General features: G+C 43.2%; 1 protein-coding gene across 1 annotated transcript; it reads right to left on the reverse strand.

Annotated features, from left to right (window-relative positions):
* Positions 1-11,220: 11,220 nt before the first annotated feature.
* On the reverse strand, positions 11,221-24,856 carry CLDN11 (claudin 11). Its single transcript, XM_043473752.1, has 3 exons — positions 24,416-24,856; positions 20,201-20,365; positions 11,221-12,509 (listed from the first exon to the last, which is right to left on the reverse strand). Exons 1-3 carry the CDS (start codon positions 24,639-24,641, stop codon positions 12,277-12,279), a joined length of 624 nt encoding a protein of 207 aa, XP_043329687.1. The 5' UTR covers positions 24,642-24,856; the 3' UTR covers positions 11,221-12,276.
* Between the last annotated feature and the right edge of the window lie 1,642 nt (positions 24,857-26,498).

Raw genomic sequence — 26,498 nt, forward strand, 5'->3', positions numbered from 1 at the left:
CACATAGATTGTATTATCTGTTTTTACCACACTGACTGCACAAAAAGAGCTAGTCATTTAAAAAGATTCCTGCAAAGAAAGCATAAAATAGCCCATTGCAGCAAAAACAGCGAAGCTAAAAGTACAAAAGTTTGCTATCTGACAAGAATTTAAAACAAAATAAAACTTATTAATCAATGGTCTTGTACAATTCATGAGACAGCAGTTGCATTTTGAAATTAACGCAAAAGAGAAATCATTTTGTAAAAAGATATTTGGACACGTATGTGATTTTCTTACTGAAAATAATGTGTATCAACTAGGAAAACAGTTCTGTACATGTAGAAAATTTTACAGCCTGATTAAGAAATTTTACAGAGTATCTATAGTCTTTCAAATAATTTATTTACAAATAAAAACATGCAACCTACCTGATTAGTTTGAAAAAACAATTGAAAGGCATCAAGGAATATGGAGACCTGCCAAATTTTAATACAAATCTTTGCAAAATTGGTGGAGGAGGTTGACACAAGAGTATAACGATTGAGGAATATGGCCAATGATGTACTTCTTCTATATGGTTCTGTGTATACATATGAAGTATCTTTTTTCAGTTAAAGCAGCTATTAAAACCAAGTAGTAAAATTAACTGAGCTAAGAATTAGACTTCTGAATGTTTTTATCTCAGTATTAAATAATGAAGTAGGTTCAAAAGCATTGCTCTCATTAAAATATTATTACTAGTAAAAAGAAAAATAGCTTGTGTAATTAATAAATAATATGAAATAAAATTAAAATATTATGCCATTTTCCCCCATTCTTCCAACTTTTTGTACATTTTATACTGTACATAATCCATTAATACAGTTGTTCATCTATAGAGATAAGTAAATAAACATACACAGGTTTATCTAGAGACAGAAGAGATAATTAATAAAAGTTTGCAGAATGAAAATCTTCTCATAAAATTTAATAGCAAAAGTATAAAAAGTGCCCATGGATCCTCTGCACAGAATGTGAAAAAAATTTAAAACTTGGGAGGGGGGAATACTTTTAGGTAGGCTACTGTTTGCTTATTCTGTAGTAATTAAGAGGAGAGAAACTCTCTCTAAAAGTTTTGGTGTCCTAGAATTTAAACTATAGCACCAAATAGAAGATCAGAATGTAAATTATAGCACTGTGCAAGATAAAGACGTGAAATCATACATTCAGCTCTCAGAGAGGAATTAAATATTGAAATTTATTGGCATTTTCTGACAAACTCTCATCTCATCATTAAATAAAGTCACTTGACCAAACAAAGGCACATTCTAGTATCTTTCCTAAGAGGACCCTGATTTGAATTCATGAATATAATGAAATTTTGTTTCCAGAAACTGCTCAGAGGGAAATGAGGTGTTTTTATCACTTATCATCATAGAGCAATATAGTGCTTTGAAAATGGGATTCAAACATGTTTTGTGTTTTCTTCTCTTAAATTCTGTGGAGCTTTTGTTTCCATTTAACAGATTAGAAGATGGATGCATTGGAAGCTGCTTCACTTGTTACTATGCCCAGATCCTCAATTGCTACAGAATATCTACCCAATCTTCCTCCCCAAACTTGCATCTCCAAAGCTGCTCAGGGAGTGGGTTGGGTGTGCTGGGACAACCTGGGGGTGGGCGGGGGGTGGGGGTAGCTGAGGGGGCGAGCTGGGAAGGAGGCTCAAAGGGGGGGGGGGGATATATGTATACTATAGCTGATTCACTTTGTGGAACAGCAGAAATTAACACAACCTTGTAAAGCAACCATAGTCCCATTTTTAAAAACCCATGGTAATCATTGACATGAATATTTTCCAACAAATAAAGTATCTTGAGAAAGGGAAAAAGAAAAAGAGCGGCTCAGTTGCTGAGATCAGCTTACTGACCTGTGAAAGGAGGTGAGCAAACTGAGTGGCAACCAAGGGAACTCTGATTGAGACAAAAGCAACCAGCTCACCAGGGACGATCTGAGGACAAATCAAAGGAAAATACTCTCACCATGGGTGGCAAACATATGGAACTCGTTAAATCCAAGTGACAGTGCTAACTGAAGCGTAAATGGGTTCATGGAAGGTTCAGATACATTCAGAGAGAAAAACTCTCTAAAGGGTTATTAAATGGAAATTAGGCTTGTTGGGGAAAACTCCCTGCCCCGGAGATGGCCCTCAAGGAGAACCTGAATCCCACTCTTCTAGCCATTAAAAGCACGGCAGTCACTCCAGCCTGACACAGAGCAAAGTTATTCTGTTCTTACCATGACATCAGAAATAAATTCCAGATCCTATTACACAGAGGGCATCTTTGATAGAATCCCAGGTCTTGGCTGTATATCATCAAGGCTGTATACTGTCACCCTGCTTATTTAACTTATATACAGAGGACAACATGAGAAATGCAGGGCTGGATGAAGCACAAGCTGGAATCAAGATTGCAGAGAGAAATATCAATAATCTCAGATACGCAGATGATACCACCCTTATGGCAGAAAGCAAAGGAACTAAACAGCCTCTTGATGAAGGTGAGAGAGGAGAGTGAAAAAGCTGGCTTAAAACTCAGCAAATCAAAAACGAAGATCATGGCATCCGGTTTCATCACTTCATGGCAGATAGATGGGGCGACAATGGAAACAGTGACAGACTTTATTTTCTTGAGCTCCAAAATCACTGCAGATGGTGACTGCAGCCATGAAATTAAAAGACACTTGCTCCTTGGAAGAAAAGCTATGACCAACCTAGACAGCGTATTAAAAAGCAGAGACATTACTTTGTCGACAAAGGTCCTTCTAGTCAAAGCTATGGTTTTTCCAGCAGTCATATATGAATGTGAGAGTTGGACCATAAAGAAGGCTGAGCACTGAAGAATTGATGCTTTTGAACTGTGGTGTTGGAAAAGACTCTTGAGAGTCCTTCAGACTGCAAGTATATCACACCAGTCAATTGTAAAGGAAATCAGTCCCGAAAATTCATTGAAAGGACTGATGTTGAAGCTGAAATTCCAATACTTTGGCCAATACTGATGTGAAGAAGTGACTCATTGGAAAAGACCCTGATGCTGCGAAAGACTGAAGGCAGGAGGAGAAGAGGACGACAGAGGATGAGGTGGTTGGATGGCATCACTGACTTGAGGGGCATGAGTTTGAGCAAGCTCTGGGAATTGGTGATGATAGGGAAGCCTGGCGTGCTGCAGTCCAGGGGTCACAAAGAGTTGGACATAACCAAGAGACTGAACAACAAGTCTTGGCCCACCAACCCTCCTTGGGCTAGGGAGGAAAGTACGTGACTAAGAAATCAGAATCCTGGCTCTCTCTTTCCCATTCTGAAGCTAAATATACTTTTTTAACAAAATCAAGGCCCTACTTCCCTTTGAGGGGCATTTTGGAATTCAAAGTAGTTCAGAAAGACCTCTTGACCTACAGTGCTCTTTTTTTTTATTTTCAAATTCTAAGCCAAAACTGGTTGACTTCAAAGGTCTCTGTACAAAAATCATAGCATTGTTTTCCTAAGGAGGCCTTATTGAGTGATTGATATTTTGAGGGTTTTCCAGCCCAATGATTTCTTTGCTAAAAAATAAAAAGTGTACTCACTCATCTTGGCATTTGTTTGCAAACCAAACCCATGGTTTGAACTCTGTTTATCATCCCCCACCTCACCTCTCACCCTTAACACTGGAATTGCTAACACATAGTAACCACAGTGGTCTGTTCCCAGCAAAACGTGCTCCTCTGTGACTTTGCTTTTTATGCACAGATTATGATCTCTGTCATTCACTATAACTTCAAAGGCTACAACAGAGTATACTCCCTTTAGTAGCTAATTCCCCTTATTTCCTGAAAATCTGTTTGTGGAGAATATGAGTCCACATTTCCTCTTTCCAGAGATACAAATATTCATTAGCCCTTATACTATAGAGAGTCTTGCATGTGTGAGGCTTCCCTATAGAGAAGCTTGAATTCCCTCTATTTTCCAGTTACCACAGATTAAAGGAACCATTTCTAAGAACAATTTTGTTTTTGTTTTTAGGACATTTGTTTTTGAAGACTAACAGGTCCAGAATTTAACCTTACTCCTAAACTAACATTCTCAATTGGGAGAATATTTATGTTAATGAATCTTAAGGGAATTTCCTGGAGGTCCAATGGTTAAGATTCTGTGCTTTCATTGCAGGGGGCCCGGGGTTTGATCCCTGGTCAGGGAGCTAAGATACCACAAGCTGAGCAGCATGGCCAAAAAAAAAAAAAAGAATCTTAAGCTAATTTTGAATCTGTCCTTTCATTAAATGGCTTTCTATAGTAATTCATTCCCTTTTCTCAAAGAACAAATTTCACTTGAAGGCTGGAGCAGTGGTCAGTACTTGAGGCTTTAGAATCAGGCTTGCAAGGCTGTGGAACCTTAGGCAATCTCCTTAACCTCTCTGTGTCTCTGCTTTCTCATCTAGAAAATGGGTATATGATAGCTCTCAATTCATTAAATTGTTAGAAGAACTGAATGAACAATATATGTATGGTGCACTCAGTTACTATTTTAACTAAAATGTATGCTTGTCTTTAATATCTTATGAGAAAGACACATACCCTTGACATTTCATTCTACTGTATTTCATTACACTTAATTTAGTTTCATTTTGTAAATTCCAAATATGATGTAGCAGTGTGAGAACTGGCCTTAGCATTGGAAGACATGGGTTCAATCCTGACCTTGATACTTACTAGCTCTGTGGCCTGGACTCATTACTTCACCTCCTTAACCTCCAATTTCGTCATGTAGATAAGAGGGATGATACTGATCGCTGAATGGACTGAATGTGTGGTCTGCAAAATTCATGTGCTGAAGCCCTAATCCCTGATGTAATATTTCGAGGTGAGTCCCTTAGGAAGTAATAAGTTTAGATGAGGTCAGGAAGATGGAGCTCCCATGATAGAATTTGGGTCTTTGTAAGAAGAAGAAACACTAGAACCTGTCTTTCTATCTCTCTCTTCCCTCATCCTCTCTCCCCACCAAGCAATGACATAGCAATAAGGCATCTGTCTACAAACCAGCAGAAGAGTCCTCCCCAGACACCAGATCAGCCAACACCTTGATCTTGGGCTTTCCCGCCTCCAGAACTGTGAGAAATAAATGTAGATTGTTTAAGCCCCCCAGTCTATGGTATTTTGTTGTAGCAATCCCAACTGACTAAGACAGATGCCCTCCTAAGAGTGTCAGAAGATATAACATAGGCTACAAGTTTCCCTCAAAATCTACGTTTTCTTTTTAGGAACTCACTCAAAAGTTTAACCAGGTACATAGCCAGATAGAATAAAGGCCAGAGTCAGCTGTGTAGCCTCACAGGCCCCACAAGCAGAAGGATTATTAAACCCTGGTTTAATTCTGTTCTGTTGGCATTTTGGATTCTCAATAATTTTTTCATTGAACTTGTGTTTTGTAAGTGAAGTCTAAGGAGACCATGGAGCATGTTTGTGAGGAAAGAAAATACATGCAGTATACGTGTCCATCACTTCTTGCCACTATATCCGCACATAGTCCCCATGATACCCCATGAGCACAGATTTCCGGTGGACCCACAATGTGTGGAAGTTCAGCAGGACTCAGAAGTTCAGAGGTAAGCATGTGTTATGCCTGTGGCTGAGTTCCATGGTCTGAATGTTTGTATCTGCCCAGAATCCATATGTTGAAATCCCAACAACCACAAGCGATGGTATTAGGAGGTGGGGCCTTTGGGAGGTGTTTAGGTCATGAGGGTGAAGTCCTTATAACAGGGTTAGGGCTTTCATAAAGGTGGCCCCACAGAACCACCTCACCCCTTCTACCACATGAGGACACAGGGAAAGACACCAGCTCTGAGCCAGGAAGAAGGTCCTCATTAGAAAGCGACCATGTTGGTCCCTTGGTCTTGGACTTCCTAGAACAGTGAGAAATAAGTTTCTGTAGTTCATAAGCTTCCAGTCTGTGGTATTTTGTTATAGCAGCCTGCACAGGCTAAAACTGAGTAAATAGGACCACTGACAGTCCCCAGAGGACACATTACCATTCAAACCACAACTTTCTTCAAATGTAGGAAGAAGGCAGTGGAGTTCTAAGAAACATGAATGACCTTAGGCTCATATTAATAATTTCCCTGTATTCGCCAACCATTTTATGCTGAAAATGATGACATAGATAGAAAGGGAAAGATAGGTCTCATTCATTTCGGTCCCATTCATTTCATTCGTTCTTACTCTTCAGTAAGCTGAAGGCAGAGTGTGTTGGCAGAATGGGTGCATATCAAGAAGTAAAATAAAAATATAAGTGAGTTAGTTTTGTGCAATGTTTCCACTATTCTAATGAGTAATACTGAAATGTGTACATGCTACCAAATACAAATTGTGGGGTTTTGGTGTTTCCACAGAAAAAGTGAAATGATCTTTTATTTGCACTTAAAACAGATTGCACAATTTTAAAAAATGGTAAAATTCATGCTTGTAATTTGTTTTTCTTAGAAAATATACTTAGAAAAATTTCATTTTTTACTTTAGGACCACATTAAATAGCCAAAAAAAACAAAAAACAAAAAACCACCTTGACAAATCAAGAGAGAGACCACAAAACAAGGTAGAAGCTATCTGTTTTAAGTAACAACACCTTTTCCCTGTTTTTTTATAAAAGGAGTTGTATATTTTCATTTTATACTGGGCTCTACAAATTACATAGCCAATCTTGATTAAAAAAAAAAGCTTCCCAGTGTCTCTTGTTGCAACATGTGGCCATGTGACTTACTGCAAGCAGATTCCTGCAGCAGCTTCAGGGAACTATCTTAGGAGACGGTGGGCACGAACCTTTGCTCTTCTCCTTTGATCCTTTCTCCACCTGAAATGTAGATGTTACCATCTTGGACCCCTGGGTTTGGTGAAGCAGTGAGTTGGAAGGAGCCAGGATCCCTGAAGGCTTTGTGAAGAAGAAGCACCTAAATAGCCAAGACTGTGGATTGCTGAACTTTTACACTGTGTGGAATGGATTTCATGAAATGATTCATGTGATAGTATATCTCTATATTAGTCACTCAACGAATGGCTAGATTTTCATTTTTATTGTTTGTTTTCAGTCAACTAGGAAAACATATATTATTCTTCATATTTCTCTTGGGAACAGTTCAGCACCCTCTGATCATCTACAAGGCCCAGCTTGGGGATCTCTGCTTCAAGTTTCCACTTTGCTCACTGTACCTGGCTGAGCCTTTTAAGTACAAATCAGTGCCAGCAGATTCTGCTGCCCCTGTTGTACTTATCACAATAAAAATTGAGTCTGTCACCAGGAGAGGAAGTTTTTGTTTGTTTTCACTATTTTTTTTAATTTGGTCGCACAGCACAGCATGTGGGATCCTAGTTCCTGGACCAGGAATTGAACCCATACACCTTGCATTGGAAGCGTTGAATCTTAACCACTGGACTACCAGGAAAATCCCTGGAGAGGAATTTTGTAAAACATTCAAACCAGAGAGATTGACACCTTCAACTAAATTCCAGCCCTAAAAATCAGCGAGCTCCTCTGTGGAAGGTTTCAGCAGGACTCGGCAAAAGCCTGGACAAGGCCCATTCCTCACTCTTCTGCACATAATTAAATCCATAGACTTTAAGGAGTTTCGGAGTTGGCTGACTTTCAACACCCATTTTAAAAATGTATCAAGTTGGAAGAAGATCTAGTCAACATGTCTTTATAATATATCAAATATTCTGTAAACTCTCATCTTCCATCTGTGCACTAATATGCTTCTGCTGGTATTTTATTTTCCCCTCTCAGTCAGATTGTAAGTTTCCAAAGTCAATTAAAGATGACAATGATAAGAAGCTAACAGCATCACTATTCATGATGCTCTTAACTACATCACTAGACTACAACTTAATTGAGGACTCGGATTGACTTCGTGATTCTTTTTTATATCTGGTGGCTAACACATGGCTGGCATATAACAAGGGCTCATCAAATGCTTGTTTAATTAATTAAAAAAGAATCAATGAATGAATGAATAAATAAATAAATAATTTTAGCAGCTGCTCTTAAAATCCGTTTTAGGATGACCCAAGTTCTAAGAGTATGTGAACTGCCTTTTTCTAGCGTTCAGATTTTCTTTAATGAGTGTCTGTGACATCAGGTTTGAGTCTAGACCAACAGCATCAGGATCCCCTGAGAACTGGTTAGATGACAGAGTCCCAGGCCCCACCCTAGACCTGCTGAATCAGAGACTGCATTTTAATAAGACCCCCACGTGATCCATGTGTCCCTTACAATTTGAAAAGCAAAGTTGAATATAACTCAATGTAACATTTTAATTAAAGAAAGTACCCGACTGTGACAACTAGGTGCCCTTTGCCATTTATAAGGTCATTTTGTTGTAAAGCATAAGCAGTTCTTACCTTCGACAACCCTCCAATCTTATGGTGTCCACATTTTTCATTTCGACAATGGGGCATGGAGCAGTGACAAGTTCCTCCATCTCCACTCCCTCCCCCTGTCCCGGAGCCACAAAGCCTGAGCTCTGAGATTCTGCATGAGGTAGAATAATATAGATTCCTCAAGAGCTGCTATTCAAGCCATAAGCAGCATGTGCCAGAGTTCCACCCACAATTCTGGTTCAGTCTCCTTTAGGCTGCCCAGCTGGCTGTCACACACTCTTTTGTGGGGACATCTCAATGGCCGCACTGATGCTGCCTCTGCCCGAGGCCAGCCCTACAGTGGCCTCCCTGTCTTCCCAGCATGTGATGTCATGAGCATGAATGTCCTGCCAAACATTTAAGATGTTGCAGTTCACATTGTGTACATTGTATAGAGAAACACTGACATGCAGATTTGAAATTTCAAAAAAAAGAGAGAGAGAGAGAACTACAGGACAAGATACAACCCAACTTTGTTCTATTGTTATCCCTAACCACCAGTTCAGCACAAATATGTAACTTGTATTGTTAAAGTACACAATCTTCTCTCTCTTTTTTTTTTTTGCTGTTGTAACTAGCATCTGTAGATGCAGAGATTTCTTGAAACATTCTTTCTTTAATTTGGTTTCTATCAAATTCTTGGAAAGGATGAGCAGAACTGGTTCATTTCAAACTAAAGACCCTCTGCATGTGGTCCCTTCAGAAGGGACCGAGGAGTTGGAGGGAGGCTGGGTATAACAAAGTCATCTTGCCTCTGAGGACCATCTAAAAGGGATGAGGGAGGGGATCAGCTGCACTACCAAAAGACATGAGAAAGGGGCCCTTGCCTTCACTCTATTGAATTGTGGCATGGGGATCACCTCTTCAGAATCACCGGGGATGCACAATAGAAGTGCAGGTTCTTGGGTACCAACCCCCATCTACTGAGTTGGTGTCTGAAGTGAATCTGAAATTTACCTGACTTTCTGTAGTGACTGTTATCTTGGAGAACAAAGGCTTTAGAGTTAGACTTGAATCTTATTTTAGTTCTGTATAAGGGCAATCTGACCTTGACAAATAACCTAAACTCTCTACACCTCCTTTCCCTTATCTATACAACAGGGACTGTGAGAAGGATTAAGTGTGTGAAGTTCCTGGAACAAACAGGTCTCAAGAGCAGGTCTTCCCTTTTCCCTATTACTCAGGCAGAGCTCTTTGGGTCTGCCATTTTACCTGTGACTGGGGGGTCGTTGTCTTCCCTGGGTGGCAATCTACTGTCACTGTTAAGTGCCAGGTTCTCATGGAGCTTTAATGAGGGCAGCTAAGATCAAGAATCATCCCCCTTTTGTCACTAAGGCAGAACATGTTATTCTATAGCTGTGCTGTCCAGTCCAAGAGCCATCAACCATATGTGGCCACTGAGCACTTACAGTGTTGCAGGACAAATGCAAAGATGCTGTAAGTGTAAAATCCACACCGGAGTCCAAAGACTTAACACAAAAAGAAGAACGTAAAAATGTAATTGATTACAAATTGAAATGATAATACTTTGAATGCACTGGAATAAAATAGAATATATTAAAAATTAATTTCACTTGTTTACATTTAGCTCTTTAATGTGGTTCCTAGGACATTTTAAATAATATATGTGGCTCAGGTTATATTTCTACTGGACAGTGCTGTTCAGGGGGAACATCGATCCCTCCCCTCCTCCCTCACACTGATAATATAGCCCAGCACTGGAGTTATGACGTACAAAATGGGATTCCCTAATGAGGCAATGATCATCCAGGAGACACTGGGGGCGTCTCTTCTTCTGCTGCAGGGGAAAGTGGGGCTCCTACAGCACTCCCCGTCATGTGAGAAAGCATGCAGCAGCCTCGGGGAAAGAGGTGTGTGAGTGAGCACATCCACAAGAGGACACTTCTGATTCTGTGAGGAGACGAAGGGGTATGAGACCTACAGTCTTCCTTGGCCACACCCCCCGAGGCCCTCCTGCTCCATTCAGGGTCACAGTCATTACACTCTGGCAAGTTTTCACGAGGTAGACAGGGTCCTGCAATGTGATCACACAACTTGCATCCTTACAAAGCTGTCATAACTGAGCAAATATTTTGGTCAACATGAAGACTATCTTTTCTCCACAAGTTAATTTAGAAATACTTTCCACTAGGTTATAATCTCCTAATGTACACAAATCTCTACAAAAATGATTAGTCCAAGTGGATATTTCCAAAGAGGAAATGTTTGCCAACCATTATCCTATCAGCTGATGAAATTAGTATTTTTGGAAAAATACTACCAAAATAGATTATAATCTGTTCTTCCTAAGAGCAGACTCATAACTTAACAGACTTTCTGGAATAGAAAAAAAAACAAAAATCAATTCGCTATATCCATCTTTGTTCAAAATTTCTAAACATCTACATGCATATGTTCCAACAAAATGCACTTAGATATTATTACCTGAAGACCCAATAAAAATGAGGTTGTTTTATAGTTTCTTTTATACTGAGCCAATTCCTTTACTATGCTGAGAATAGATAAAGGAGTGTATGTGATACTTGGCACTCGGTATCTGATGGTTGCCTATTTGTATGACTTAAAGAAGCCATAATGTCCCTCCTTAAGAGACCTACAGAGCATCTAAGTTCCCCTTATGACCACATGTAACCATCACGATACAGTGAATAAAATATCTTTTCAACTATTCAGGGCAGAAAGGCTTACTCTTGAATCCCTGACCAGATTCCCTATAAATTACTAGTAGAGATCAACAAAAAAGTTTAAATTGATGGAAGATACCTCTGGATACAACAGAATATTACAGGCCAGTTTTGCAGACAGTCTGTTATTTTATTGCACAGATTTCATTTAAAGAACAAAATGCACCATCAATGTTTGGAGAGTTTAGGGTCTTGGATACCGGTACACCATCAGTGTTTGCACCCGTAAAGCCAAATTCAACAGTACGATTTATGTTAAACAATACCACTTCAAGACAGCTAACAGAATGAAAATAGAAAAGGGAGAAAGTTTTTAAAATATGTTAAATTGAAGCATATGCAAGTGTAGGATTAAAAACTATATCCTACAAACCTGGAAATCAAGAATGTTCTGTGGCATGTCAGTTAGTTATACTCACTTGTGCTATTATTTACGGTATCATTAAAGTCTGTTTGGTTCATTTCCTTCATACTGATGCATTGAGAATTTCAGGAAAACCGTGGTTATAAAAATGAGCAACCCTAAAAAGTATGTACAGATAAATGTAAAATCACAAACTAAAAAATATCCCCACCCCTTGCCCTCACCTTACAAAAGGGAAACATCCCCACGGAGGGCAAGGTCCACAATGCCCTTCCCTACCCCACCCCGCATTCCCAATTCTATCTTTTTCTATTGGTTATAACTAAGTGACCTTGGAGCTGAGAGGAGGGAGGGAACAGAGAGGCATCTCTATGAGGCTCCCATTGTCATCTGTAACAGTTTGAAAGTGTCTTTTATTTCTCTCCCCACACCCAACTCGGCAATGTTTGCAAGATATTTGAAATTTAAAGAGAGAGGAAAAATTTTTTAATATATATATGTGTGTGTACATATATATACATATATATATGTATGACAAAAGAATGCCCAAGAAAAGAGCTAGTAATGGGCAAAACCATGGGAAAAAAATGTGCGGCATTATCTGAGCTAAACATTTCTTTTAAGGCGACAGAAGGAGAAGGAGATGTTAAGACTACAGAATGCCAGACAGCATGCTCTTCTAGAACTTTGGCTTTGGAGCCTGGCAGAGGAGTGGGCTTCCCACCCCCTCGCAGTGGCAAGCGAACCTAGGGCCAGGGGCCCAGCATCTACAGCACCTCCGTGGGCAGGCTGGCAGCTGTCTTATACGTGCGCACTCTTGGCGTGAGTAGGGGAACTGGAGCCTGAAGAGTAGTAGAAACGATTTTCCCCGAACGCCTGGGCATCTCCAGCGCAGCAGACGATGACACAGCCCCCCACGAGGCACAGCACGGCACCGATCCAGCCCGCATACAGGGAGTAGCCAAAGCTCACGATGGTGGTCTCACGGTGGGCGCACACGGGGAACCAGATGGTGGCGACCATGGCGCAGAGAGCTGGGGGGACAAGAAGAGGGCTGTGACTGAGGAGCCCCATCGCACACCCACAAGACCAGGCTCCCCTTCAGTCCACACACGCGCCCCTCTGGCTTCCAACCAACTCCAAAACTCAGCACGCTCAGCTCTGCTCCCTCGCGGACAATCTGAACCTAAAGGTTGACATCTATCTCACATCAACTCTGTGAGACCCTGTGGACTGTAGCCTGCCAGGCTCCTGTCCACGGAGTTCTCCAGGTAAGAATACTGGACTGGGTTGCCATGCCCTTCTCCAGAGGATCTTCCCCAGAAACAAAATAAAAGTCCAATGTAAAAACCTAGAAATAAATCATTTAAGTCCAAAAACTATGCATCTGTATTTATTTATATATCCTGACTTTATATACTTATAATTCTATTCTTACACTTCCTTAATTGTATTGTAATTATCTCTTTACAACTCTATTCCCCATTCCAAGTTCTGAGATCCTTGAAGGCAGGGCCCATGTCTTATGTTTGTAAAGTCAGTGTTTAGCTCAGAACCAAGTACAAAGTATGTGCTTGATGTATACCAGGTGAATGACTGGATGACCTGAGCTATTCAGAAATGAGAAACAAGATGGTACCCATTTCAATGTCCACTCTTTTTTTCTATTTGGTCAATTCACAGTACAAAGACCTGAAGAAGCTATACAAATTCTCTTGCTGTGGGGAATACTGCCAGATATCAGCGGAGTATCAGCTAGGAGTCTGAGTCTGATTGTGCTGCTCACAATCACAAAACCTCCACATACACACACACATGAACAGTTCCCAGAGTAAAAGAAGTTACCCATTCAAGGACTGTGACCCATCACAATAAAAGTCATCATCATAAGAAATAGCCTCTTCATCAGTTAGTTTTCCCCTCCTCGTAAGCAAAGTAACAAAACAGGAGAGACAGGAGCCTATAACGATTTTTTAGAAGGTTTTACACGTCTACACCAGCACTGCCAAATAGGGTAGCTAACAAGCTACATGGGCTATCGAACATTTCTTATGAGGCTAGTGAGATTGAAAACCAAATTCTGAGTTTTCATTAAATTTAAGTGAACACGTAGCTAGCGGCTAATGTACTAAGCCACAAAGCTCTAGAAAGTAACTTTATTCTTACTTTGGTATCATCTGATTTCTCATGACTACAACTAGACAGAAATTTTAGGTAAAGCTTTGAGTGGGGGGACTTCCTGGTGGTCCAGTGGTTAAGAATCCACTCCTCAACGCAAAGAACTCGTTTGATCCCTGGTTGGGGAACTAAGATCTCACATGTTGCAGGGGGACTAAGGCCTGCCCACTGCAACTAAGACCTGAGGCAGCCAAATAAACATTTTTTAAAACAAATATTAAAATAAATATATTTTTAAAAACTTTAAGTTAGGATGCCACATTAAAGTTGACAGGCCAAAATAAACATGTTTCTAATTGTTAGTCATAAACACTTTGATAAATTCAAGGCAGTCGTTGCACTGTTTGCTACCCAGGGAACTCTTGTCACTTCCACTTAGCACACTTTTTCTGATTTCTGCTCATCCTGAGTAATTTTCTAACTGACCTCTATGCCCACAGAGAAAAAACGTAATTTTTCTTTAATAGCACTCAAATCTTACAGCCTTGTACATTAGATCCAAACTAAAGAAAAGATTTAAGTCTTACCCATCTTGAAAGACCTCTTAGACTATTTCATTGCACTTGTCTAGCTTGTACAATAAGGTTTTGTTGACAACACACTAAGCCCATCCCCACAAGGTATGTATAGATATACATAAATAGACATGATTCATGTCCTAAAAATGTACAGATTCTAAGTGAAAGTCAGAGTAAAGAAGTGAATTTGGGGGCTCTGATTGCTCCAACTGGCTTTCTAACAGCCTAAACCCACTCCATTAGTTGTGAACTACTCACATATTTAAGGAGTTTACATAGATTATCTTAGATGCTAAAATCTATTCATATGTTAATAACTTCACTTTATTTAAACAGCAAAGCCCCATCATGCCAGCTTCTGTAAAATTTTTATATGAGATTGAGAAGATGTATTTTCCTTCTGTGAATAGAGTATACTCAAAAAGACCAGCTGATCTGATTGACCAAACCTTCCCTTTCCAGCACAGGGCTTTAAAGATCTATGATACATTTTTTTCTTTCTCTTCCTCTGGCCACAGATTCCAAGTCTGGCACTCTTGGAGAACTGCTTGGCTATTGTCATAGTTATAATCTAGAGTGTCTGAGCCAGAAAGAATTGCTCTAGATTCTCCACATCAAAATATGATCCAGCTACACACGCTTAAATACCAAAAGGGGGCATTTGTTCTGAGATGGACAATCTAGCAAGAGCTTCCAAACACCCATGCTTGATTAGAGGGAAAAGCTGAATTCCATAGGAAAAAAAGATTTGATTCCCAGTTGATGTGGCTCAATCCAATTGATCTTTCCTATAAACAATTAACTGGATTCAAAACAGGTTACGGTTCAAGTAAAGTTTTATGTTTTCCAATTATTTACACATATCACACATACACACTCACACACACACATACACACATGGGCATTCTTCACATTTCATTTTAATCTCACTTAACTTCCAGGTTTGGTTTAGATTTTACAGAGTAAGATTTAAATATTGCCTCTAATTTCTCTGAATTCTTCCTCTTTTACTAAGCAAAGTAATAAAACTAGGTTATTTTCATATAGGGAAAGAATCAGGCTCAACATACCAAAAGTAACCATCAGTCTTGATTTTGAGTGTTAGATTTTGTTAGACTTTATTCCTATATAGTTTACTAGGAAAAGGAAAAATCAGAAAAATGTCTAAAGATTTAAATAATGAACTTATAGGACTGGGTGAGTGAGTGGGTGGATGGATGGACAAATGGATAGATGAGAGGTAGACCCATTTCTAGTCTATTCTCCACTTCATTCACACCAAAATAGGCTTCTAAAATTATAAAACTTTAATGTAACTTAACACACTCAAAGCTACAAACTCATGATTTACCTCATTAGATTTCCTTCTTTTACAATCCATGCAAAACAAGGCAAATGAGCACCAGCAGACCCTTTATTTCCTCATAGATAATTGAACTCTGGGTGGAATTCCTGTGGCTCTCAGAGACCAACCACATCAAAAACCACTAGAAGATGACAGACCACCACACAACATGAAGGGAATGAGAGGTTCACTGGGAAGAGTGACCTTCAGTTGAACTCACATTGAAGAATGCTTGAGAACTAAAAAAGGGAGAGTTTACTCAATTTGAGCATGGCTTGAAGGGAAAGAAGAATATGTTTTAATCAGTAAAGTTAAAAATGCAAGTCATATCATACTCAACTAAAAGATGTGAAATGTTAATAGAACTGGCAGTAATTTTGGGCTTTCTTAAAGACATAGAAGGCCTGCTAGACTTATTTCTACTTGCAGACACATACACACGTGTGCACGCGCGAATTTGTAATGATTCTCTCCATATCTGAGGAAAATACAATGTTTTTCTTAAAAACCCACAGTTACCCATAAAGTAAAGAACATGGAAGGGAACTTTCATTTATTTTTATGTCATCAGAATTTAAGTCTCTAAAAATAAGACAGGGGAATTTTAACACTCAGATATTTCTGTTTTTCCCCTTCTACCTTCAGAAGATGCAACAGTTAACTGCACAAGAGGAAAAAAATTTTGCCACTTGCGGGGGAGTAGAAAGGGAAAATCAGAAATATCACCATCTTAAAAATCAAAAGAAGAAGAAGGGGAGAAAGAAAGCTTCACTTTGTAGATAGAGATTCATCTGGACTTGGTCCTCTCACAAGCAAAATTCCATGCTCTTCATAAAGGAAAATAGTCTGTCTCTTTTGATAAATTTCAAATCATTTAATATAATCAATTCTTTAGTTGATAGAAAACAGCCTCATTAAAAGTTATCAATGATCTTGATGTAGCCAAACAGAAAATATTTGGGAAAGCAGTTTTAGAGCAATGAAATATTAAGTGCAGTTTTTCATCTCTTTAGGGTTAGACAACACATATATATGGAGTTAAATAAGTATGATGAAATTAAATGAAATTGGCACAGGTGTTTAGCTTTGGAGGTAACAACCTAGAAAGAGATGGACAGATAGACAGAGAAGCCTAGAGAGACAAAAGAGCAGCAGATTCTTACATTTCTTCCTTCCTCCAACGAACACCTGTTTTCAGACTTTGTCACTTTCTATACTAAGCACTGAAAAAACTTTTTTTTTAAATTAATTAATTTTATTGAAATATATTTCACTTAACATATTATATAAATTTCAGATGTATAAAATAGGAAATCAGCATTTATGAATCAGAACCAAGCTTGAGCACTTTCAATTGTATAGCTTCCTGTGACTTTTTATAATGGAATAAGCCAAAAACTCAAACCATTAAGCCCTACATTCTAGTTTCCACAAAGCAAGCAAAGGCAGTATTTCCATTAGACCAGGATGTGACGTGGTGTCATCTCTCCTTACCAGTTCCACGTGTGGACATGACCCTGCAGAAATTAGACATGATGGAAGGAATACCCAGTTGCCTTCTAGGCAGCTCCTTTCTAGGTTACCTCTCTATTTCCTGTAACCAACAATAGCTACAAAATAGCAACCATTTGTTGAGCACTTAGTATGTGCCAGACAGGACACTAAATAACTTGGATATCTCATTTCACTGTTCTTACCAACCTCAGAAGTAGGCAGTATTGTCCCCATTTTATATAAAGCCTCAGAGGCTTTAAGTGACTTTAACTGTCCCCGTTCACAGAGCTAGAAAGCGGCAGGTCTGAGATTTAGTACAGTTGGTCTGACTCCACATGATAAGATGAAGCATCTCAAGGCATAGGTATCACCTGCTTCGGCAGGAGCTCTTGAAAAGCCACAGATTAGAATGATATACATCCTGGATCTGAGAAGCCAGATGCTCCTTGAACTACTCATCTGGCTTAAGAAGTCAGCAGCATCAGGCTCCCATTCCTTCCCTCAAAGCAGGAACCAAATCCTCACACCACTGAACTCAGACTCCTGAGACGACAAGCTGTTGTATGGGAGACATAATTTTTTAAACTTTCAGAAAAATAAAGGTTTCTAGAGTCAGGAAGAATGGATTTTAATTAATAGTGCTTACAGTTTTCATTCCAAGATTAGCTTCGACTCTGTTCTGGTTCCCAGGTCCCCACACCCAAAGTGTGCTTGGTCAGGGACCACACCTCACCTGGAGCACTGTCAGTGACCCCGAGGACCCAGCAGGAGCCCAGTGCCAGCTTCTGCTAGAAGAGCCCCAGCAGCCCCTCCCAGCCACACAAAGGGAGCCTTCACTCTCTCCTGCTCCTCCCACCCGCTGCCAGCCGGGGAAGCAAGGCTCTTGGGCTCCCAGCAGAGAAGACAGGCGAGGCCAGCAGGTGCCACACTTGAGACAATGAGCTTTACATTTCCAGAGTGGGCGAGCTGGTTCCAGTCTAAACAACATCCAGCCCAAAGGCAAGGGGCGACCCACTGAGAAGTAAATCCGGACAGGAGCAATCAAAGAGGACGCAGGCACCGCTGGAGATGCAAGGAGCGGTGCCCTTGTTCCACCATAACAGTGACGGTCCGAAGGGGCAGCCTCCCCACGTGGCGGGGCGTCCAAACACTCAACGCCCCCTCCACCGGCTCCCTCCAGGCTGCAAACAGGGACTGAGGAGCTCCCATCCCTACCTGCCCACCCACCTCACAATCTCCTAAGATTCTGTCTATATCCACCAGCCCACTTGAAAAAGATTAACTGTATATAATTTGACTAGGAAGTTTCAGACAATAGGTTGCTATTTTTTTTTTAATAGCCATTATATTCAACTAGATAATTCAGCGGTTTTCAGGAGAGTTTTAAATACCAATTTGTGTGTATGACTTTGCTTTTATGTCTTTATTTCCTACAAGATTTGGGTTTGGGATATTTTCATGTATTCTCTTTTAATGTGACTCTCATACGGATGACCAGGGTTTCTAAAGATGAACACTCAACACAGCAGACCCATTCTTTGGCTTTGGCATCCTCAGAGTCAAAGAGAGAGCCTGCTGGGGCTTCTGTAACACTGTAAGGAAAGTTACAAACAACCGCAAACGTCTAGGATGAGAAGGGTTTCACCTGGATTCTGCAAAACAGCTTACTTGCAGAACTTTGGTCTACTTACTGGAAAGGGAGTTCAGATACAAAGATCTGACCACCAAAAAGCTTCACAAGGAAGGACCCTGTGAGTTGGATGAAACACATGTGATGCTGACCACCATGTGTTCCTCATGGCACTCCCACAGAAATTCTTTGTGGCTGGAACCAAAAGGTCCATGCCCAGATTCTTCTCCCCAAATTATAGAGGTTTTCTGATCTTTTTACTCCTATTCACACATACACAGGCAAGCCCCTCCTCTGAATTCTCCACAGATTCACAAGTCTCTAAACACCTTTACAATCATAGGCACCCCTATTTCTTATGTCCCCCTCACCTCACCAGTGACACTGTGGGTGACCATCACTAAATAGCACTGACCTACACAGAACTCTGACTCCCTACCTTGCCCCCTCAAACACCCAGTCTGATACCAAGTTTGGGGATGGAAATTTCCTGTCCCAGGGGAACTTAATTTATATCTAACTTATACCCAGACCAATGTCTCTTCACTGATAGCTCAGTGCATTTTGCAACAAGAGCTGCCATTCTGAAAATGCCTGTCTTCTATTAAGATTTAGAATGGTAGAAATAACCTTCAAAAAAAAACCAAGAGATGAAATCACTGATGAGAGCAAGGACCCTCCCCAGGTTGGTAAACCACGACCCCAGTGTGCAGGCGTAATAGGAACACTGAACAAGCACATGTCATGTCCTTGGTATGAGCTGTCCCTCTCTCCAATCCATGACCTGACCATCTTCTCTCCAACTCTCAAAAGTCATCGCTGGGATCCTCTGCTCTGGGAAACTCCTCCAGTCTGAACCAGATACCTTGCTCAGGTATGCACAGCCCGTGTACCTTTTCTAGGTAAGCATGTCCCACGCTCTATCAAGATGTCCAAGAATACTCAAGGCAGAGGCTGCCTTCTGTTTGCCAATGTGCCAAGTGTCTACCATGGTGCCTGGCCCTCAGCAAGTGCTCAATGAAATGCGTACAGAATAAAAGATGGAGTGATTCATCACCTAGTGATCTACTACCCTTGACATCTTACTTTTCTCTTGCCCTTCTTTTCCTCTAGTCTTTATATGTTAAGTTCTCAATCTTGGTTGCACTTAAGAGCCACCTGGGAAGCTTTCAAAAAAATATCTTTGCCTGGTCAGCTGTCCAGAAATTCTGAGTCAATGGACCTGCAGTGGGACCTGGGCGCAGGTGTTTCCAAAAACAGACTCCATGGTGAAGCCTGAGTGGAGGGCCACCCTATAACCCTCTTCTGCCCTCTGGTCTCTCTCTTACGTATTCCCTCAAAATCCTTTTTGTTCGTTTTTTCTTATTTTTATGTCCAGTGACTCCCACAGACATTATTTGTCCCTCTGCCTCACCCACCAGGAAACATAAAGGAATACACATGGTGAGGTATTTTCCCCAGTGGATTCACATGTCTTCCTGGCCACATCTCTTGAGCAGCAAGACCTGAGATTCTTCAGGTCCGCTCCGAGTTGGGGTGCTCTACAAAAAGCTGTCTTACCCACAAGAATGAGCATGACACCAGCCAGCTGGGCCCGCCTGTACTTGGCCACACCAGGCTCGTGGCCCATTCGGATGCACGGGAGAACTGTGAGCAGCAGGAGAATAGCCGGCAGACCCAGGACGGAGGCAGCGATCATCAGGGCTCGGCAGGCCTGCACATAGCCTGGAAACAAGAGCGCAGACAGGGTGGGTTAGGCCACAGGTCCCCTTGGATCCTGAATCCCGCCTCACAGAATTCAGCACCATGTGCCTGCTTTCCCTTTGTCCCACTGCAGGACTTCAAATATGTTCAAAGGTGTCCAAACGCAGTGACAGATGAAAGAGAGGCTGGGGGCAGGAGAGACTGAACAAGGATCCCTGGTTTTAGACCACTCATCCAAGTTTCCAAGATGAAGGCGCCAAGAGTCCAATTACACTGTTACATCACCTTCTAAAAGATTCAGATTGAAATCTAAATCTTCCAAGAAGTCTTCTGCTGTTGACGTGCTCTACCTGCGTGACCTTGGCCAAGTGCCTTGACACTTTTCCTCATCTAAAGAGTAAAAATAATAATAGCACCTACGTCTTGCCAATGGAATCTAAGATTCAATTCGTAAATTCATGCAGTGCTCGAACAGTGCCTAACCCAATCTAAGTACTGCAAAAGGGGTCCGCTATTATTACTGGTATTGCCAATATTATTCTGTGTCAAGGCAGTACTTTTATCTCCAGGTGTACTGGGTGATTTTTGTCCCTTAACTATGTGTTTTTAATTCACATTGTGTATAGTGTGTGGTTCTAACTAGACTAAGCTAAGGCTCAGGGTCATTTTCTTGATTATCTCCTGAGAAGCTGCTATGCTCATGAATCCTCTCCCCAAAGATGGTCAGGCTCCCCCACAGTGCCCTGGACATACTTCCACAATGGTCAATTATCCATAAAGGAATCTCTCCAACCCCCCCAAGGATTCTTGGAGAACAGACACCTGCCTTGGCCTTTGTGGAATTAACACAGTGGTCACAGCAGATGATGCAAACATACAATTATGAATGATGGCGTTAACAAGTTGAATAATAACAGTGGAGCAAAACTACCTGAACTTTATACTCTCCAATAAAATGCCAGGTAACTACTTTATTAAGAAACAGATTAGAATATGTTCAATGTTTATGTAAAATAAATATGAAATGCTGGGAGAATAAGACAGACTTAAACACACTGTTTCTCACTAAAACACTCCTTCTTTCCAAAAAAGGAGGGGAATGGTACATATCTAACCCTCCTCTTTACTCAGTGGAAAGTAGAGCCAGTGGCCTGGGGGAGGAAGAGATAATGGCAAAACCAGAAACAAGCCCCAACTTCTGCCTCATGTGCCAGGACCCTGACACCAAACCAGCCTACCTGTGCACCAAGACCCAACTGCAAGATTGCCTCTTAGCAAGATGTAGTTTGCCAGAATTCAGAGTCCACAGCGACTGACATCACCAACATGAGTTTGAACAAACTCTGGGAGGTGGTGAAGGACAGGGCAGCCTGGCCTGCTGTAGTCCATGGGGCTGCAAAGAGTTGGACACAACTGAGCAATTGAACCGCAGGAGTCCACAAGGGCACTCTCAACCATCGCTCACCTCAGTTTCTTCTGAATTAAGGATAATCAATCAAGTATCTGTTGACCTGAAGACCCCCAGAAAGCAGCTACAGGTGGTCTGAGGCAAGACCTCTGACCACAGGACCGTGCCCCTGTGGCTGAGAACCAGGCCTGGCAAAAAAGAGAGTCAGTCAGCCACCCAGGTTCCAAAATTTATGGCTCAGGCAGTCCACAAGCTAGGTGCCAAGGCCACGTTTGAGAATCTAAAGAAGGAGACTGAGATAAGTCCCTGTCCCCACCTAGAGTGTGAGAGAGGGGACCCCAGGAAGAATGAGTCCCTCCCCAAAACGCACCCCATCTGTGGGATGGTCTGTGTTCTCTGAAAACAAACCACTTTTCACCAAATGCTCAGCAAACTTAATTTCAGGAAAAGGAAGCAGAGAGTAATTATTTGCTTCACTCAGAGTCTAACATATACCATGCCCAGCTTTTAATAAAAAAAATTAATAAAACTACCATTTATGAAGCCTTTACTACATCTAAGGAGGCTTTTGCATCTCTCATCTCATTTAATCCCCAAAACAATTCTGAAAGATAGAATGAAGAAGACAGCTGGGGTTCATAGAGGTTAGTAACATGTCCCCAGTCACCCAGGTTGTGAGCGCTGGATCCCAGAGTCTGACCCAGATCTACCAACAGCAGCTTTAACTGAAGGCATATCCAGATCTGGGTCCCTGACCTCTGTCATTCTGAAAGTCTAAAATGGAGAGCAGAGCAGGGGAAGATGCAGGAAGGGCAGGATGCTATCTCTATATCTCTGAGGAATTTAAAATGTGGTAGGAGAACCTGATGCCAGGAAAGAGTAAGCGCAGGAGAAGGGAGTGACAGAGGATGAGATGGTTGGATGGCATCATCGACTCAACAGACATGAGTTTGAGCAAACTCTGGGAGATGGTGAAGGACAGGAAAGCCAGGCATGCTGCTGCAGTCCATGGGGTCGCAAAGAGTCAGACACAGTTTAGCGACTGAACAACAAAGTAGAACCTGACTCACAAACAATGAGCAAAAAAAGCCCTTAATCTGCACTAACGGGGAAAAGAGTCAAATATCACGGTAACAAGGAGGAAGGGATAGATTTCAACTACAGAGACCCGGAAACAGGAAGCGTTGAGGTGAGGCTTAAAGAAGGGCAGAGCCTGGACGGGGGACGGGCTGGGGGGGAAGGGGCGGGGAGGAGGCGGGGCTTCCCTGGAGGCTCAGACTGTAAAGTACCTGCCCGCAATGCAGGAGACTCGGGAGACCCGCGTTCCACCCGGTTGCATCCCCTGGAGAAAATAATCGCTACCCACTCCAGCATTCTTGCCCGGAGAATCACATAGACAGAGGAGCCTGGGAGGCTACGGTCCATGGGGTCGCGAAAAGTCGGACACGACTGAGCGACTTTCACACACAGACACACACACACACACAGACACACACACACACAGACACACACACACACACACACACACACACAGCCTCTAGGAGGGAGGGAGCGAAAGGCTCACCCAGGGAAGGCAAAAGCCAGAGGATCTCAGGCTGGCGGCCTGGGGCCCCAGTTACTCCGCTTGTTAAAGAAGCCAGGAAAGGCCTTCAGAGGCGCACCATCCTCAAGGCTAGCGGCCCAGAAGGCAGTGGTGCTTATGCCAGGGCAGGGATAAGCCAAGATTCCGAGCAGAAAACCCACAGGGGCGCCCGACACCTTGTCAATCACCCAACTGGCTCGAGGTTTAAATCTGAATTGAAACTGGCCCAGAATTTTCACCGGGGCAGCAAGTAAGGATGGGACTCGAGTGGCGTCGGGGAAAGAGGAGACTAGGCAATCTTCCCTCCCCTCCCCACTGTGGGACGCTCCCGGAGAGGAGGGGGCGGCCCGCGGCGGTGCGCCTTTTCCTAGGGTGGGTGGGGCCTCCAGCGCTCTTCTCTGTCCGACCCCAGGGTGCAGAGCCGCGAAGGGGAGTCGCGGCAGGCCCGACTAATATTACTATTACTAATCGAGGGGCAGAGGGTGGGGGAAAAGAGACAGGCCGCGGGGGCCGCGGGGACCCTTCGGGCGCAGCTAGGAGGACCTTAACTTGGCCAGGACACCTCGGCCGTTCCACAAGGACTGGGAAACTCAGCCTGGGCCTGTTCCGTTTGCAGGAATGCTTGTGTTTCTCTTTTTCCTCCTCGCCCCTGTGGGTACATTCTTACTGGGAAAGCAGGGCGCCTGGGGGAGGTGGGGAGGGGTGGGGGGTGTGGAAGTACTTCTGATCTGTCATGGACGGTGGGAGCAGGCTGCGGGTGGGGCGGAGGTAATTAACATGCAAGGAGTTCCAACTGTGTGTCCACGTCCCAGTTCATCACCTTCTCAGGGTGACTCGGCCAGTGGTCACCACTATCATCCCAAATTTCAGATAAGAAAACTGAGACCGAGAGAGGTTAATCTCAGGGCTGCCTAATTCCTCCTCAACCGAGTGGTACTGCAGATGTCAAAGGGTGCCCCCCAAACCTTCAAGCGCCCACATATTTCTTTGAACGCCTCCCAATGCCCCCTCCCGCGTCTGCCCAGAGGGAAAGGGTTTATTCAGGAGCAGCCACTTGCGGGGCATGGGGAGGGGTCCTTACCCGGCAGGATGAGGATGTCCACCAGGGGCTTGCAGTGATACAGCCCCGTGGCCATGACGCAGTCGGCCCACAGCCCCTTGGAGCCCAGCTCGTCCAGCTTGCGGCAGGTGGGGATGGTGTAGCCGCATGTCACCACCCAGTCATTGGTAGACGTGGTGACGATGATGCCGATCCATCCCACGAAGCTCGTGACGAAGCCCACTACCTGCAGGCATGTGGCCACCATGGTGGCCAGCTTGGCGTCCCCGCGCCTCGCCCCTTACTAGCTGTGCCCGCGTCCGGGTTGGACGGCGCCTGCCCCTCTCCCGCGCTCTCGAGCCGCCGGCCGGTGACGGCGCGATGCGGGACGCTGGAGGTGGCGGGAGGCCAAGAGAGGCTACAAGCCCAGCTGCGCGACGGGCACCCGGCGGGGATAGCAGAGCGGCTGGGCAGCGCGCCCCCGCCCCCCTCTTTAAACCCCGCAGACCACGCCGGCGAGCTCCAATCCGCGACGGCTCCCTGTCCTCTGGCCAATTGCAGGGCGGGGTCCGGAGTGGGATGTGGAGGGAAGCGGGAGAAGGGGGGCCCGCGGGCGGTCTTTGCACGGTTAGTGTTGGAAATAGCAAAGTTTGGAAATAAAATAAATCGAACCACGTCCCAGTGATGAAGAGCGACAAGAGGGCCCGCGTAGGGCGCGAGTTCTATTTTGCTGAGAATTATTTCCCTTCTTGCTGCCCTTCTTTCATCTCTATCTCTGGGTCTCCGCTTCGCTCCATCCCTCCTCGGCTTCTCCCTACTCCTTTTCCCCAGCTGAGAGCAGGGACCGTGGGACTCCAGGGGGAGCCCAGTACAGTTCCTCCTCGACCCATGATGGTAACTGATGAGCTGAGAATTGCCCTAAAGAACAGCCGCGAAGCATTCAGCATATCCTAGTTACTGGCAGAAAGAAAATGAACCTTTGCCCAAATCATCAGAGGTGGCCATGGCCATGGACATGACAACACCACCGTTGTTGCTGTCTGTAGCCACTCACATTTGTGCAGCTGCGTCATGTACTATGTGTTTGTATTTGAGCTGTGTTTAGTTGCTCAGTCCTCCATGGACTGTAGCCCACCTGGCTCCTCTGTCCCTGGGGATTCTCCAGGCAAGAATACTGAAGTGGGTTGCCATGCCCTTTTCCAGGGGATCTTCCCAACCCAGGAATCGAACCCAGGTCTCCCACATTGCAGGCAGATTCTGAACCGACTGAGCCACCGGGGAAGCCTGATGAATGTGTTTTTGCATACGTAGTTATCTCATTTAAACGATTGCTACATTTGTTTAAACGTAGGAACAATTTGTCCTTTGTCCTAGGAACAATTGTTTATACATGGTACTCATGAAGAGGCAGCATGAGAGAGGGTAAGTTGGCTGAGTACAATAGCAAGGAAGGGATAGATTCCACCCTCCCACCTCACCCCTCCTCACTGACCATTCCTGGGAACCTATCCTATCACTTCCTGAAAATTCCTAAAGGACTCAAGTGTCTCATTTGTTACCCTAAAAGCTAGGCTGACAGTGCCTTCTCAATGTAAATAAGTTAATACCTGTTCTCCACTGAGAACACTACCTAGCCTAGAACGAGTGCTCTGCAAGTGTAAGCTGTCATCATCATCATTATAATCATTATCACCATCACCCTCATCACCGCCACATCTTCACCATCACCTTCGTCACCACCACCACCATCATCTCCACTACTTTCATCACCACCACCACCATCATCTCCATCTCCTTCATCACCACCACCACCATCATCTCCATCGCCTTCATCACCACCACCATCACCATCACCTTCATCACCACCACCACCATCATCTCCATCACTTTCATCACCACCACCACCATCATCAATCACCATCGCCTTCATCACCACCACCATCATCTCCATCACCTTCATCATCACCACCACCATCTCCATCACCTTCATCACCACCACCACCATCATCTCCATCACTTTCATCACCACCACCATCATCTCCATCACCTTCATCATCACCACCACCATCATCTCCATCACCTTCATCATCACCACCACCATCATCTCCATCACCTTCATCACCAC

The sequence above is a fragment of the Cervus canadensis genome, chromosome 7, assembly GCF_019320065.1.
Source record: "Cervus canadensis isolate Bull #8, Minnesota chromosome 7, ASM1932006v1, whole genome shotgun sequence".
NCBI classification, from domain to species: Eukaryota; Metazoa; Chordata; class Mammalia; order Artiodactyla; family Cervidae; genus Cervus; species Cervus canadensis.

Excerpts from the sequence above, each read along its gene's own strand:
- CLDN11 (XM_043473752.1), bottom strand. The coding sequence starts at position 24,641 with ATGGTGGCCACATGCCTGCAGGTAGTGGGCTTCGTCACGAGCTTCGTG. Across the intron at positions 20,366-24,415 it reads GGACATCCTCATCCTGCCGG|GCTATGTGCAGGCCTGCCGA; the intron begins GTAAGGACCCCT and ends TCTTGTTTCCAG. Across the intron at positions 12,510-20,200 it reads TGTCATGCTCATTCTTGTGG|CTCTCTGCGCCATGGTCGCC; the intron begins GTAAGACAGCTT and ends TTGTCCCCCCAG.